This window comes from Asterias rubens, chromosome 6 (assembly GCF_902459465.1).
Source record: "Asterias rubens chromosome 6, eAstRub1.3, whole genome shotgun sequence".
Classification (NCBI taxonomy): Eukaryota; Metazoa; Echinodermata; class Asteroidea; order Forcipulatida; family Asteriidae; genus Asterias; species Asterias rubens.
The window spans coordinates 3,817,305-3,834,435 of NC_047067.1; the positions used below are offsets into that span (position 1 = coordinate 3,817,305).

The 17,131-nt window shown below is 36.8% G+C and overlaps 1 protein-coding gene across 1 annotated transcript; it reads left to right on the forward strand.

Moving 5' to 3' along the window:
* Positions 1–605: 605 nt before the first annotated feature.
* LOC117291463 (endoplasmic reticulum resident protein 44-like) lies at positions 606–14,145 on the forward strand. Its single transcript, XM_033773175.1, has 10 exons — positions 606–770; positions 2,687–2,805; positions 5,601–5,716; positions 6,445–6,629; positions 8,015–8,130; positions 9,648–9,705; positions 10,023–10,139; positions 10,914–11,025; positions 13,293–13,434; positions 13,796–14,145. The coding sequence occupies exons 1-10, from the start codon at positions 687–689 to the stop codon at positions 14,016–14,018; spliced, it is 1,272 nt and encodes a 423-aa protein (XP_033629066.1). The 5' UTR covers positions 606–686; the 3' UTR covers positions 14,019–14,145.
* The last annotated feature ends 2,986 nt before the right edge of the window (positions 14,146–17,131 follow it).

Below are 17,131 nucleotides of genomic sequence, written 5' to 3' on the forward strand. Positions count from 1 at the left end.
AATTATTTGATTATCTGGTGGTTTTATTGCTAATAACCATTATAAAAGATTTGTTACGCCATCAATGATTGGATTAGTGTTGATTTGTTTTTATAGTTAAGGATAATTGGTTACTTCTAAAGAAACACACATGCAGAGTATGGTTTAAAGAAATTACTCTTTCTTCTATGGCACAATTATTTTAAAAATGAGGAGATCTGCAGATCATCTTATATTAGCATGCCATGGAAATGTGACCTAATGGAAATGTGACCTAATGGATTGACTATTTCTAACGTTAACTATTTCCCTGAAGTTGAACTTTTCCACTAAATGGCAAAACATACACAGTACCCACACATCGAAGTTGAAAAACAAGTCTGGTTCCCGTCAGCTTGAATTTGTGACGTCGTCATGTATGGGTTTAATACACGTGTTTGATAATGAAGACAGGGAACCAGTCCAATTGCGTGGCTGGTTGTCAGTGGTGGTTTTCACGTCTCGTAAGTACACATAACACTAATCTATTTCGGTCGATAGTGGCGCCCTGCATCTTCTTAACGGACGGTCGGTGTGGTGCACTGTGTGTGATGTGTGCATGATTTCCGTCTGCTAGAGGCTGCCTTTTCCCCCGGCCTAAAAAAAGCATCCACACTGCACTGCACTGCACTTACCGGTCGACGAAACCCTGTAACAGATTGCTAAACATGGCCCCGGCTGACAGCAATATGGGTTGGTTATTACATGTGTCGATGCTTCTGAAATGTATACCATTCGTGCTGCTTATATTGGTGAGAAGTTATTTCAAAATAATTTAAAAATAATATGAATTTAATTCATGAATTATGATTGTATTTTGTCTTAACATTTTCAACTCCCTGCCTGGGTTAATTTTCTAAACCGCTAAACCGCCATGACCGATGACCTCACAACCATGACAACATTTCTCTCAAAACCTCAGTGCAAAACCTTAACAACAGGGACCTGAGACTAGAGTAGTGCCTAGTACAGTAGAGCTAGGCATTGCAACCAAAGTACAACATGTCACTTGTCGGGAATATCATTAATGGGGTAGAGAACTATGACTATGACTCATGAGGTTCGTTCGGCTGTCGGTCGTCTCCGTAATGATAGAGACGATAGCCGAACGAAGCTCATGGACATGATGGATCTAGTTTTAGAAGTACCGGTAGGCTACATCATGATTATTGGGGTTCCTTCCACTATTGTCTCCAGTTTTTGGAGGCGCGATTGCGGAACGAACCTTAATAATAATATGTAATAGTTCTAGGAGTACCGGTAGTATATAGCCCCACTTGTGTGGCCAAGGATTCAGCTATCCTTGGCCACACAAGTGGGGCTACGATAGTATACTAGTACTAGGTAGTAGTAGTACCGTAGTAGTGAGCGTAGTCCTCCATTCATAGGAATGTACAGGGGTACAGCTGCAGGATAAGTAAGAAAATTATGTCAAGAGACAATGACATCATCAGTTTATTAAGTTGTTGCACCCGAGGCACCGTGTCGTGACCATCATGACTATTTTAAAGGTTGCTGCACCAAAATCAAGAGGATTTTCTTCCTCTTGTCATGGTACTCATGGGGGTTGTTCCGATCGTACTGTGACAGTGACACCTGTGACCCACTCGGTTCTAGAACTACATGCAATCATACTATAATGTATATTTAAGTAGTAGAAGCTGGGTACTCTATTTGAGGTTTGTTAAGGCTTACGCTATCGTCTGCGCGATACCGATAGATGATCGCAGAACAAACCTCATATAGTTCTAGGAGTAGTAGCTTGGTAGGGCGGGGAGCATCACCAACTTGTCATGCATGTTGGGCTGTCTGTAGTGTTATACATGTATATAATAAGTTAACTTATATGGTTCTCTTGTTAATGATGCATCCCAATCGAAAGATGTTGAAATGAAAGAGAGCCATTAGTAGCCCATAAGGATAACTTTCCGTATGGCGCCACCACTTTTTCACGCATTTTTACAAAAAGGGATATCTCATTGAGGTAAATTAGATACTATATTATTTCATATCGAATGAAAAAGTGGTGGCGCCATACGGAAACTTTTCCGCCCATAACACAGCCAGACAAGGTAGGATATTACCGGTACCCATACCACCACCACACACACAGAGTCATTGGTTTTTTAAAGCTATTACTTTTTAGGCCTAAAAACATGAATGTTGTAATGGTTCAAACGCATCACTTCTTCTAATCATCACCCACAAGGTAACTAGAGTACCTTCCACACTGGGGTACTCAGCAAAGTCCACTTGGTCAGCTGAGGTGAAGACTAGTTTTGTGAAGTGCCCGAGTTGCGTATGGAATATGTAGAAAGTTGTGCATAGTACTTCATTTGTAAATAAGTCGAAAAAAAGACTGAGGCCTAAAGCCCGGTTCATACTTCCTGCGAATGCGAATGCGAATGCGATACGAATGTTGACGTCATAAATTCGCAACGAATAATTCGCAGCAGTTCAACTTTGCTCAACTCACTTGCGAATATCGCTCAGAAAGGACGGTTGTGACGTCAAATTTACGTCAAATTCGCTTTGCATTCGCATTCGCAGGAAGTATGAACCGGGCTTAATGAGCACAAATGAGCCAGAATTGGAAAGCAAAGGTTTTGCGTACAAAACATTTTCAAAGCTTTATTTTAAATGTGTTTCTTTCTGTTTTCTTTTCAAGGTGTCTATGGTATGCCGCACCTCTTCACAAACTGGGCACATCACAGAACTTAACAGTGCAAATTTTGACAAGATTATAACATCTAATGAAGTAGTATTTGTCAACTTTTATGCTAATTGGTAAGTCACAAAGTGGAGTGCACTTTACATGAACAATAATATCCTGTCCGCCAGTTGGGGAGTCAAAATGTACACATTGAAATTGCCTCCCAAAATGGTGGAAACGGTAGATGCGCATTGTCAGAGGTGCATACAAATCAGCAACAATACTTTTATCATTTACAAGGTAGGAACTACATACAACTTGTTGTACACCACCCATTCAACTCGGTGTAACTTTATTTAGGCCAGAAGGCAAAAATAGTTTAGCTCCTTCTTGTTTTATGTAAATTTGCTTATCAGGGATGAAGAATCTTTTGGGGTTTTACATTGTACCCTAAAGCACTGCTGTATACTCAGTATTTTCCGGGAGTCCTGTGAAAACAAGAATCCACGAAGGCATAAAACTTGGATGGGTTTCAAATCCACAACCTTTGCCATCATAGCAGATGAGATGGGTTAAAAAAAAAACATTAAAAAAACATAGACCACCGAGATTAATGTTTCTACATCCGGGCTAAAAAACTTATTTCATCCGAAAGGTGTGTTATGATTGTATTGTGTTTTTGTAGTTGTTGTGGTTTTTATTATCACTTTAGGTCTCTTTTGGCACATATTTTCTATTCTTTAATTAGTTAATTTTTTCCCCCAGAGTTTTGGTGTATGTCTCTTTTTACAATTTTATTGTGGTCACAGCTGGTCTGTTTTTACAATCCCTTTACATTTGTTTGCATTTAAAGATTTGTATACTCCTGAATTTTTTGCTGATATAAACCTTATTTTTATATAGGCCCTATATATTTTTTAAATCTATATTTTAAATGTTTCTCTGTATAAGTGCCATGGAGCATAGCTCTCGATGGATGGCACTTTATAAATTTTTACAATTATTATTATTATAAGAATAAGCAAAAAAAACACTCCCATATTTAGGAAACGACAATCTTGTACATTTTGAAATAATATTTCAGTGAAGTTTGTTAATCAAAAAAATGGCAGCACCAAATTTCCCTTGGTCAATTTCAAAATTATGCAGGGAATACAAATTGTAATGGAAATATCAAAATTTGTTTAGAAGGGGAACATTTTAGTAATTTTTATTGCTACAAAGCTTGAAATATTACTAGCTGAGGTGCTGTAGTTTTTGAGAAATGAGTAAAAAATTTCCATTAAATACCTTTTAAAAGCTAAAATAATTTTCGTCATTAGAGATAAAAATTGTTTTCTTGACTCGCTTTACTTATTTTTAAAAAACTAATATTTTTAAGGGAAGCTTTCCACCATCATAATTTTCAAACTGTGTTAGTTTAATGTAAATCTGTGGACAATGTGTTTTGTGTCCTACAAAAAGTACCCAGACCTATTAAATATTCATGAACTGGACTGGTAAAATAAACTTTCCCTGATGGCTAGTCACAGAAACAGTCGAGGGCAATCCCTATATGTACTGATTAAAGTTAACTTCATTTATTAAATTTAGTATGTACATGTATGATGAAAATAGCATTTAAATATTAAAAACTTGTATGATTTGCACTTAATGAACAGTACAAAACACTTGTCAAAGAAAGCAAAAAAGTCACAGCTTAGACAGTGCTCGATAATAAAATATTGTTTAAAACAAACAGTCTGTAACTGGTTGCTTTCCAATCACAGCCAAACAAATGAATAAATAAACAAATGAGTAACACAAGGTGTGAATTGAACAAACACAAAATCACATGAGACTTGAAAAGTAAAACAACATACTATGAAAAACGAAAATTTTGCTATAATAATAAATAATAAATAAAAATACAGCTAGCAGAAAAAGTCAAAACCAACAATATTAACACGAGAACTCGCTAGACCAGCAAGGGGTTTTTAACAACCGAATTAAAAACCAAACTTTAAATAGAAAGAAGTAAGATGATCAAACTAAAATAAATCAATTTTAACAGTAGTAATGATTATAAAAAAAAAAAATAAAAAAAACTAGTAGTAAACTATCATATTAACAAGTACACGTAGTGTAAGACTGGAAAATTATTATGTTTCAAGGTATTTTTAATTAAATTATTGAGTGGTAATCAGACACTGTGGTCATATTCTTTAATATCGTATGAGTGCTAATTGCTTTGATGAGGTACTGGTGGATACATGTGGCATGGAGGTCGTTCTACCATGCATGAAAGTTTCCTTAGACCTACTACATGTACTGTGATCGAGAGTATTGTGTTAGGCGTGTCAATTACATTGTATTGTTTATGTCAAACAAAGCAACTTAATAACATCTGTGACACTAGCTCTGACAGACAGAGATGTGTTTGGTCAGTCGTACAGTGCAATGCTTACATATTAGTTAACTGAAGTGATTAAAATTTGTACACAAAGGAAGGAAAACGGAAAACATTTAGATACAGTGCACAACAATTGTATTGTGCCACAAACATTGATGTACACATTTTGGGGGTAATAACCAGGATTTCTATAAAAAGAGTTGTGGCTTTTAGTTGACAAATTGGCAAAAAAAAGCTTTTTTACAATATTGAAATTGTTTTGACCCAACCACCCAGCCCAAATTAGGCTCCAAATAGGCCTACTAAGAAACAAAGTTATGCCTCAATTGAGGTTAGATCAAAGGTAACTATTTTTTAATAATCTTTGGTTGGCTGGGTATTTTTTCTTCTTTTTATGTTTTAAAATATCTATATTTGTTTCAGAATGTAAACTTAATTTCAATTTTCAGTTCGTTCTTTTGAACCACCCACCTACAAGTTGTGACTATTACTTTTCTGAATGGCCGCTTACACTTGATTCTGTTTGTTGTTCTGCAGGTGTCGCTTTAGTCAGATGCTGAAACCTGTGATTGAAGAGACGGCTAAGGCAGTGAAAGAGGAGTTTAGGGAGCCAGGGCAGGTAGTCGTGGCTGCCCTTGATTGCCAACGAGAAGGTAAGGATCACTGACCTACCCAAGTCTGTCTTATAGATGACCACCAGAAGCAGAGCCCAACAGTTTGAGTTAACCATGCTGTTGGATTTTGTTGGAGTGAGAAAGGACCCTTATAAATCACTTGAGGGATTTAAAAGATGTTTGTTTTGCATGAGGGATAACATAATTTGTTTTCCCCCCTTAACAAAATCCACGAGCCAATCACTTGGGTGGGATTTTAACTGTCTCTAGCCACTGGGCCACGGTGGTATAGTGGAAAGACGTCTGCTCAAGCAACGCACTAGCTACATAAGCACCATATTACCAAGTAGACTAGTTGTTTGGTTTACCCAGATGCACTAGCTAAGAAGTACCGTAATACCAAACAGGAACCTATCCACCTTATTGGCATCCCTCTAGCGTTACTCAAGCTCAACCACCACCAATAGTCCAGCGTTCTCCTGAAGATGAGCAGAGTATACTGTTTGAAACGTCAAAACCTCGCCGGCTCTTTTTCAGAGCCAACACTCCCTCAAAGAGATCTTAGACAACGTTGTACCTGCAAGTTTACTATTTGGTATTTTAGTTACTTAGTAACGGAACTTTTTTGTTAAAAGTACCATGGATGTGTTGTATTTCTTGAATTCTAGATAAGAAGTTCCATTCCCAAGTAGACTTTTTTTGTATTTCTTGAATGTAGTTGTACTAGATAAAATATTTACCATTGTAGATTTGTTTGGTTTACGCAGATGCTCTAGCTAAGAAGTATCATATAACAAAGTACCCAACACTAAAGATGTTCCGTAATGGACAGCTTGCCAAACGAGAATATCGTGCACAACGTTCCAAGGACGCCTTCGTGAAATACCTCAAGGAACAAATGGCAGATCCCATTGTCCGCATGCAGACGCAGGATGACCTAAAAAAAATTGATGTGAGCACATTTAATTTCTTTGTTATTTCACAATATTTTGTAGGTTCTTCCATGACGCAGTGTTATAACAACTGAGGACCAGTAAAAACTTGACGCTGCTGTTTTGTACTTTTTTTTCTTGTTGCTACCAGTATATTGAGAGATTTCATTGAACCATTTTCTCATTATTACAATTGCTACATTTAGTTGTCAATTCCATGCCCATTGTGCTTTCAGACTTTTATACCAGTAGCTTTTCTTTTGTTTTGTATGTGTCTTCATGTTGCTATTGTTTTTTGCCCTGTTTTTTTTTTTATTTTTTAAATTTTTTTATCAAAGTTTTAAAATGTGTACAGCTAAATCCTTTGTGTTGTAGTTTTGAAGAAACTTTAAAGCAATTTTGAAGCAAGTGTATTATATCTAACCGTTTTTATTTTAAGGTCGCTATTCTATTCTAAAACAAGGAAATACTGAGCAATCTGGCCTGCACCGGTTGTTCATATTTAACTTACAGATTTATATCAAACGACAAAATTGAGAGGAAATCTTAAGATATCGATCAGTGACAAAGCTGACAGGCTATTGAAACCTCAAGCAATAAAGGATAATATTATACAATCAAAAATATGACTGGTGATAAATGTCCCAAATGCTCCACAAGGTGGCGCTTTCATACGTCGCTGTCTCCTTTGTCACACAAAGAAATGTAACACCCGTTTCAGACAGGCGCCCCAGAGTCCCATCGAACCAAATTCTGGAATTAAGTACACAAAAAGTTCGACATCTGAGACACTTAGGAACGACTGGACGAGTTAGAAGTCGAAAGTTCAACTGTTGTAGTCTGTCGGAACGACTCTGGAGTGCCTTGGTTTCAGACGTTGATCTTGTTATTCATTCATTCATTCATTCATTCATTTTTATTAAAAAACCAACTGGCAGCACGAAGCTGAATAATGTGGCATTACAAGATAACAATATTGATAAAAAAAAGCATAGATAAAAAAACAAAAATTGCACCACCGCGGGGTACAAAGGAACATTATATAAGAAGACGACAATAAGTAAAAATAAATATTAGATAAACCACTAAAAGACACTTTAAAAAATGCACAGGGTGTTGGGGGAACCCTCTTATACATTGAAACCCCACTATGGAATAAACCAGCTAAAAAAGAGAAACCCTAGCAATTAAAAACTGAACATATGACAAAAACAATGATAGCAAAAAAGGGAATGAGCCAATATAAATGTTATGTTAAGTCCGCCTGACTTAAACAGGAGTAAGAGTAGATTAAAAGTACAATGTAGTTGAAATGAGTGATGTCTACTTCCAAGAACCGAGTTTATAAATGTACTTGTAACCATCCATTCATTAACAAATCAATTTACAAATCTTATATTTCCAGGAGTCAAAGCGAAACATCATCGCCTACTTTAAATCTCCCAATACCAACGAGTATGCAATCCTTAGACGAACTGCGAGCTCATTACGAGATGATTGTAGCTTTTATGTAGGAGTGGGGTAAGTTACTGCCATTAATTAACGTGTTAAAGGCAGTGGACACTATTGGTAATTGTCAAAGACTGGTCTTCACAGTTGGTGTATCTCAACATATGCTTAAAATAACTAACCTGTGATCTCAATCGGTCATCGAAATTGCGAGATAATAATGAAACAAAAATAACCCTTGCAACACGGAGTTGTGTGCGTTTAGCCATTTAGCCACTGTACCGCCCAGCCGCATATAGCGATACACTGTATGCGGTACGAGGAAACCTCGCTAGCTTGTGTTTGTAGAAAAAAAGGAACATCAAAAGAAAACTCGATAGTCATTAGTAGGTCTACGCATTTGTTAATATATCTAGTTGTTATACTAATTCTCCCTTCACAGTTGACTTGTCGAAGCTAATGATGATGAAATAATTTAGCTCTTACGAAAATAAAAACCCTCATTAGTAACCAGGAAACTGTTCATCATTTATGATGATATTGCCTTTGCATTTAATCAGTATGAGCATTGAGCCAGACAAAAGCCTTGAAAAGCTATTGTGTTCATTTTATCCGTGCACATAAATATTCGCCATCATAATTACCGTAGCCGTTTACCGAGAGGCATTTATTGTTCCCATGAGAACTTGTACTTTTATACAAATATTACCGAAAGGGTAAAAAATTGTGCATACACATTAAGCCATGGCTATCTTTTAAAATTTGAACTACGATTCCAGTAATTTAGTGCAAGAATCTTGAGAAATTGGATTTCAGCAAACTCGGGCGGTGCAGGGACTAAAGGGTTAGATGGTTGATTTCGAGACCTCAAGTTTAGAACTTGAGGTCTCGAAATCAAATTCGTGGAAAATTACTTCTTTCACGAAAACTATGGCACTTCAGAGGGAGCCGTTTCTCACAATGTTTTATACCATTAACCTCTCCCCATTACTCGTCACCAAGAAAGGTTTTATGGCGATAATTGTTTTGAGTAATTACCAACAGTGTCCACTGCCTTTAAAGGCACTGGGCATCTTTGGTTGTTGTCAAAGACCAGTATTTTTACTTCACAAATCTGTGAAAATTTGGACTCAATTGGTCATCGAAGTTGCAAGAGTACAATGAATGAAAAAACACCCTTGTTGCACAAAGTTGTGTGCTTTCAGATGCCCAAATAAAAGGCTCTCTTCATCTTTGGTTGTTGTCAAAGACCAGTATTTTCATTTAACAAATCTGTGAAAATTTGGACTCAATTGGTCATTGAAGTTGCTCATTGGAGTACAATGAATGAAAAACACCATTGTTGCACAAAGTTGTGTGCTTTCAGATGCCTAAAAAGGGCTGCAGGCCTGAGGTTGTGTAGTATTTAATTGAGAAATACCCTTTTTTCTCAAAAACTACTTCAGAGGGAGTCGTTTTTCACAATGTTTTATACTATCAACACCTCTCAATTGCTTATTACCAAATAAGTTTTTTTGAGTAATTACATGTTTACTGAAATATGAAGGAGTGTCAGATAATATTTTGTGCTTTTTGTCTCATTTTTACAGCGATAACTTCAAATCGGACACAGTTTCAGGAGATAACATAATGTTCAGGCCTCCGAGGGTAAGTAATGGTTACACTTTAATACTAAGAGCTGTCTTTAAGCTAGCCTGAACTATGACGTCACACTTTGAGGCTTGTGAATAATGCAAGATACCAGCTTGACCTGATGTTTGGATCCTTACGAATGTACCTTTGACCTCCATTCATTTCACACAGAGATTTACAGTCAATTCATACGTACATTCATGTGTTCATAGTGAATTAAACGATGTTGAGTCAACAATGTTGATCTATATATATTTTTTTTTTAAAGAAGTTCCATTTTACATTGATGATTGTAATGATTCTTCTTATTGTTGTTTTTGTTTACTGTTTAGACTAAAGATCAAGACATGCTATATCTAGGCTCCATGCTGAACTTTAACCTTCTTCACACCTGGGCTAGCGATAAATGCATTCCCCTAGTACGAGAAATAACCTTTGAAAATGGAGAGGTACGTACAATAACTATGTGTAAGTCATTAATTATTGTTGTGTAAGTGCAGCAAAGGAGGAAGGCCAAAGGCGAGACAGATAACATTCGTGCACTTAATGGGGGGAGTCTGTATGGCCTGAGGGAGACCGCACTGGACAGGGACGCGTGGAAGGAATTCACTTCTCGGATCACCACCGGACGGCTGACGCCCTAATGGACGAAGGAAGAAGAAGTGCAGCAACGTTGAAACTCAGTTTGGTCAAGATGTTGTGTATTTTTATTACAAAAATATTGTGCTTCATACAACTAAGTTATATCTTAGGCTACTGGTTCTGTGTTTTCATGTGGGAGTTTATTAAAGGAGTTACAACCTTGTCTCCAAATTGAACATTGTGTTTTCAAGGAAGTTGTAACTCAATATCAGCTCAACGGATCCCACCCTGACGCGCTCGTTTAAAACCGACAAGTTCGTGGCCGTGGTTTTAAAAACGGCCTGAAATAGCCAGTTCAACTCAATCTGTCCTTTTACTTAGGTCTTCTAGCACATTGTAGAACTTGAAATAAAATGAGTAAGAATAATTACAACTATGTTTTTTTCTATAGCGCTCATAGTGTCACTCAGTGATGCTCAAGGCGCTCCCACATCCAGTATTTCCTGCAAGGTATTGTGGAGCTCCGTTTTTGAAGTATGAGACCAGTTCATTTGCATTACACCATGTAATAGTTTACAAATTGCTGTGGCGCAATATGCTGACTGATCAAGTACTTTCTTTTGTTCGACTTTCTTTGGTAGGAATTGACTGAGGAGGGATTACCGTTCCTGATCCTGTTCCATAAACCAGATGATGTGGATATCGTCAAGAGATTTAACAACATCATCAGTAGGGAACTTGTCGGCGATAAAGGTATGGATCACAACTTCAAATATTCTTTGTAAATGAAAAGGTTTAAACCACAGTTGATCCAGTTTATGAGAACATTGAGCTTGACCGCCCTGTGTGTCTTCTGTGGAGGCGGCTTATTGCATCATGTGACTCGCTTGTATGGCAAAATGGTCATCACGTGACTGTTCATAGACCGTTTGTACGTGTACTCATTGGTCAATGTTCATGACCCTCAAAAATGGCATACGCACATCAATAAAAGTGGTCTCACAATGAAATCGCACAATTTCACACTCAACATTCTTCGGGCTCGATTCCTATGATCCAGTCTGATACACCTTTTGTGTGATTTCTGTAATTAACATAAAACTGATGAACAGAGACTAATTTACATGAAATGGATAAATGGAAACTAGTTTACAAGAAACTGTTTAGTAAATGTTCTTTGCTAAGCAGAAATAGAACGGGAACCTGCTATGAGCAGTGTACATTAAATTGTATTTTGACTGGTATCCCATTTCTGCTTGGAGTATGATCTTGTTCACAGTAGTACCAGAGACAACATGATGATTTTAGAAATCTTAGGATTGTATAAGACTTAGTTTGAAAATGGTATTGGTATAATTTGATGTTCAGTGATGTGTGTTTGTAACTGCTGTTTATGTATCTGACATTATTATCTTTGGATTTTCATATTTCAATGATAGCCATCAATGGTACGTAAACTCTTTATGAATGAAACTTCCGTCAGTTTTTTTTTCTGTGGGGATTTTCTTCTTCAGATTCGTTTAGGGTGTACTTCTTGTTAATTTTAATGTTGACTTCTGACGTTGTTTTTGCCTAGAGCCATAGGGCTACCAAGGTGTCTTTTTCTTTGATTTTGACAATTTAAGGAATATTTTTCTGAGAAAGTATTTTTAGAAGCATCCGGTTCTTCAATTTACAGCAAAATTTGATTTTGCATATTTTCAAATTCTTGCCGAAACCCTTATTTTAAAACAAAATTAAAAAAAAAGTTTGGTGTTTTGAACTGGTGCATGTATGTTTTTCATTCTTAGGATTGAAATACCTTTGGGTAGCTTTTTCATTCAATCGTTTTGGGTCACTGAGGAGTTTCTTCAGCACTTTTGTCACAGGAATTTTGTTGGTTTTGGAAAAACACTTGAAGGTGTTAAAAGCATGATTCAAAGGGAAGCATAGTGTTAGCAAATAAGAGTACAAGTCTGCTAAGTTTGTAATTGACAATTTCAATTCTTCTGTAACTTACTCACCTTGACTTTCATTAAAACCCAGGACTGCTGTTTTTGAAAGTAGAGCATGTTATTTTTGTTGGTTTATCAGGTATTTCCAAGAAGGCATTTTAAGTAATGGTAATGCTGGTGTTGAAAAGCCTTCCCTGTAATGTTTTTATTTATTTATCTAACAAGGCAGTTATTCAAATCATTAATATATTGCACTGCACAACTCATCAATCACTCTGTGCTGGTTTTGTCTTTCAATATTCAGATTATTAATTTTGGTTTTTACCCTTACACAAATTTGTGGTAGCACTGTACTTTCTTGAGTTCTGTGAAAAAAAATCACAGGCATATTACTCAGATGGGATTCGAAAATACAACCTTTGCAATTCTAGAGCAGTGTTATGCCAACTAGACCACTGAGATTGCCTGGACTTGAGGCAGTTTGAATCCTATGTTTTAGCAGCGGCTACTGCAGCGATTTAACAATGTTAAATTTGCATCGGGGATGTGAATTCACTGTACTGTACACGCTTACAGACAGTTCCGTGCACATTTGTGCCACTTTAGACAACTTAAGCAGTTGAACGGTCTCAAATGGTTGGTCGACGCATTGGAAATGTAAGCCAAGATAAGGGTTGTCAATATACCCCTTGTACATATATGATGTTACACCAGGCCTGATACTTCTCGGAGGCAATCTCCATGCCCCCAGGTCAATTCCTCTGTGCCCTTGAAATGCTCTAGTAGAAATTTACAATTTCCTCATCATAGGGTGCCCTTTGCTAAGGAGAAAATGCCTTGGTTTCCTTTGCATACGAAGCATACAGGCCTGTCACACTCTCGAAAAGTGACCCTAAACTGAGGTTAAAAAAGCACCCTTACTGAGGCCAAAGGAGGCAAATCAGTTTACGACAGCTGTTCTTTGAGTGTGAAACTGTGCGCGTGATCTCAGCATCCATGTAGCATTTCGCTTTATCCAAGGGGGTGTATTGATTGAAGGGAAGTAACTTTGTTAAACCCAACTCTACCTTTGTCTCTTGTCATCAGGTAGTGTCAATTTCCTGACAGCCGATGGTACCAAGTTCTCCCATCCCCTACATCATCTAGGAAAGACGGCAAAGGACTTGCCACTGATTGCCATCGACAGCTTCAGACATATGTACCTGTTTCCCAATGTCCAAGAATTGGAGTAAGTCACCTTTTTCTCCTGAAATTCGTTTCTTCTTTAGGTTTTGTCAGAAATTGTTGATTTCCGTTTAGGTTTTGCAGGTCTCAGATTTGTTATTTGCCTGTGGTTTCCCAATTTCTGCAGGGAAATATCCATTTATGTATGCCTAGTTTCATATGTGGTCGGTTTGGCTATGCATCTTAGATGCTCAGTTTAGATAGACCCGGCCAAAGCGTCGAGCTACTTATTGGTTTCAACATAGAAACGCATCAACACTTGGCAGTGTGTTATTTTGAATCACTAAAATGTAACTGTATTCCTGAGGAGAAAACTTAATTGTGACACAATTTAATAACACCAACTCTTTTGTTTGTAAATCCAGTGTATCCGGAAAACTTAAACAACTCATTCAAGATCTTCACTCGGGGAAACTTCACAGAGAATTTCACCACGGTCCAGATAAACAAGATCCAAATAAACAGATAGTTCAAGGGACGGTGGGAAGCAAGACAGCCGGGAAGGACGACTCCACAGATCCCCCAGAGAGTACGTTCGTCAAACTCAAGCCAAGCACCAATAGATACTCATTCAGAGATGAACTTTAAGCTTGATTTGTAGATGGTTCACTTTTAACTAGCAATCTTTGGTGAAGCCTTTTAAAAGATTATAACAAGATGATAGTAGTAGGTAGATTACAGGGTTCTGCCCAGAATTTCTTCAGTGGTGGACACCATTGTGAGATGGAGCAGTTTACATGGTGGATCTTATAGACTCAAATCAAAGGGGTGCTCACTCAAAATGAGTGGTTTCAGATACCATTTTTACTGGCCAATACCCAATTTTACATTGTGTTGAAATTGAACGGAAATCACAAGTGTAGTTTTAAAATTAATTTGGGAAACGGTGGTGGTCGGAAACAGAGGAAATTATTCCAGTGGTGGTTGGGAATCCCGAGTGCTGGTATGGGTTTTCTGGCACTGACCACTGCGGGCAGAACCCTGGTAGAATGTTTTTTACTTTTCATTGGGAAAAATTCAGAAAACAAAAAATTATCTTAAATTTTCACTGATTTGATCCATTGCTTGATATGTAATGAATTTTGATTTGATTTCCACTTTGTCCTCTTCGTCCTGTGCTCGTGTTAAGTAGATATTAGATAAATATAAAATTCCTGGCAAACGGCGTTTGAGTTTGTTTTTTTTTCCCTTCATTTTTTTAATTGCTCTTTTAAATTTTATAATCAAGGCAGTATCACCATGGAGATATGTTTAATCAGGTGAACTTTTGGAAAGTTTGGGCAGTAGACCATGGAGGTAATGTGCTCCAAATTCAGACTTATTTCAAATAAGGGTCAAGTAATGCGGTTTCAAGTCCCAAAACACAGCCTCCTTAAGTTATACTTCAGCATGATCTTTTTTTTAGTTTCCAATCAATTACTTAATAATAATTAAGTGATTATTTTGTCTGTACGCATGGGTAATTAATTGAGTAACTCATTCTGCAAGGTCAGTGAATGCTAGAAGATAGTGGGGAAAAAAAAGAGTATAGGAGGAGGTCACAAAACTGAATGGTTTCCCTTGTCACTACTTCAACTTTCTACCTTTTTATTTTTATTTTTCAAATTCTGTATTACGTAACTATTTCATGGTTGTACCAGTGATTTTAACAATGAGATAACCCCCCCCCCACGAAAATTAACAAGAAATAAATGAATAATAAATACAAATTAGTAATAAATGGCTGACTTCCTACAGGTCTTAAATCAGGCAGGCCTGGAATTTCTTCTTTGAGGATGAGAGGGCAGGCTAATTTTTATATTGAAAAGGGCACTTCCAAAGGGGAAAGTAGATAACACATGGTGTTACCGCAAACCAAATATATAAGGAAACTTATTAGTGAAAAATACACACATTAGCCTGAAGCCCCAGATCTTCCAATGCATTAACATCTATTTCAAACATGTTTTCACTGTTTACATGTTTTGACCAATGGTGAAGTGACTTGGTGGAAAGAAGCAGAAAATATTGCTTAGCATAATTTTGTCCTAACATGCTTTATAAAATTGAGCCCTGCCCATAGATAACTTTAGATGTTAAAAGTGTTGGAAAATACTGAATAAGAAACGGTTTGCAAGGAATTCTATATCTTTAGATGGTTGGGTGTAAGAGATTCAAAAACCCTAATTCTTGTATAACTTTGTGACTTGAGAAAAGTTAATGTAACATTTAATTATTTCAACCTATGCTATAAACATTTCCAGATAGTTTTATTCTGTAGCTTGACCTAAGTTTGTAGGCCTTTTGTTTTTATTTATACATTTGACTTTGGCACTTGTAGGCTTATGTTGTTTCAAGTTATTAAAATCTTTGACTTTTCTGCTGAATTCGTTTTACACTTTACAGTAAGGATGTACATGATTTATGTGTATATCTCAAATTTTATTTATTATTAATTGAAACAACACAATGAACAAGTTTAGACCGAATAGTACAGATTATCATAAAACTCTACAAATTCCAACCTTCCCTGATAAATTCAATGTTTAGAAATGTTGCCTTTATGCCACTATAGATCTTTCTTTCGCAACATCACAGTCCGAGTTTTTTGCCAACAAAGGTTGAAAGACTATACAAAGCCATCAATGCAAAACAAAGCACATAACAATTTGTAAACAAAAATGGCACACAACTATTCAAAAACAGTGATGAATTTGTTGAAAACAAAGCAGCCAATCATAGGAGATATCTTGTTTAATTAAAAGTTTGCATTTTTTTTAGAAGAATTAATTTTGGTCAAAAACATGTCACCAAGTAGCACGGTTTGTTCATCAACACTGGAAAGGTCTATAAAACTTTGAAGTTAGTATAAAGGTAACATTTTGATTCAATAAACCATGTGGTGAATCTGTGATGGGAAGGAACCATAGAGTTATATATAAGAACTAGAGGGCGCACGAGTGATGCTTCGTGCACAAACGCCACGGGACCGCAAGATGACAAGCGCGTCATTCTGCACGCGCGTTGAATATGAAATACACGTTTGAGGTTTTTTTTTATTGAACGCTCACACGATGCTGTTTGTTCAACTTACAAAATGGCCGCACAAACACACGCTGTGAGATAGCTGTTTTGTCAACTTGGAAAATGGCCGCCTGCTCGCATACCGGGGCGCGTATATAGGCCAGTGCGCGCTCTAGTTCTTATATATAACTCTATGGAAGGAACCTTTATAATTAGTCTGTGTACTTGTTTTACTTTATCCAGTATCGTATTGCAGGATGTTGATTACCAGGCAGGTTATCAGAGCGAGGCATTAAAACCACATTATTGTGGTAACTTTGGAAGGAAAAAAAAGCAAATTGTAGAGGATATTTTGAGTCATGAGTTCTTCTGGGATTATTAACTGATGACTTTAGTGGTGAATGAATAAGACAAAGTTAAAACAAAAAATGCTGCGTTTTCTTTAATAGGTCCTGAGTTTATCCTGATTAAAAATACCTGATTATTCCACCGGTGATGGTAAAATGCTTGAAGTGTCAAGGGTGTTTAATCTTTTTGTCTATTCTTGTCACTAATTGGCTTTGAGGAAAATAGTTATAAATCCGTATTTCGTTGACAGGTTGTTGTGCATGCTTTATGGTTTCTATATAGGATGGGGAAAGAGTTGAAGCGAAGGAGATTTATAAAAACTATTAACCAGAATTTTCTGGACAAAGTTT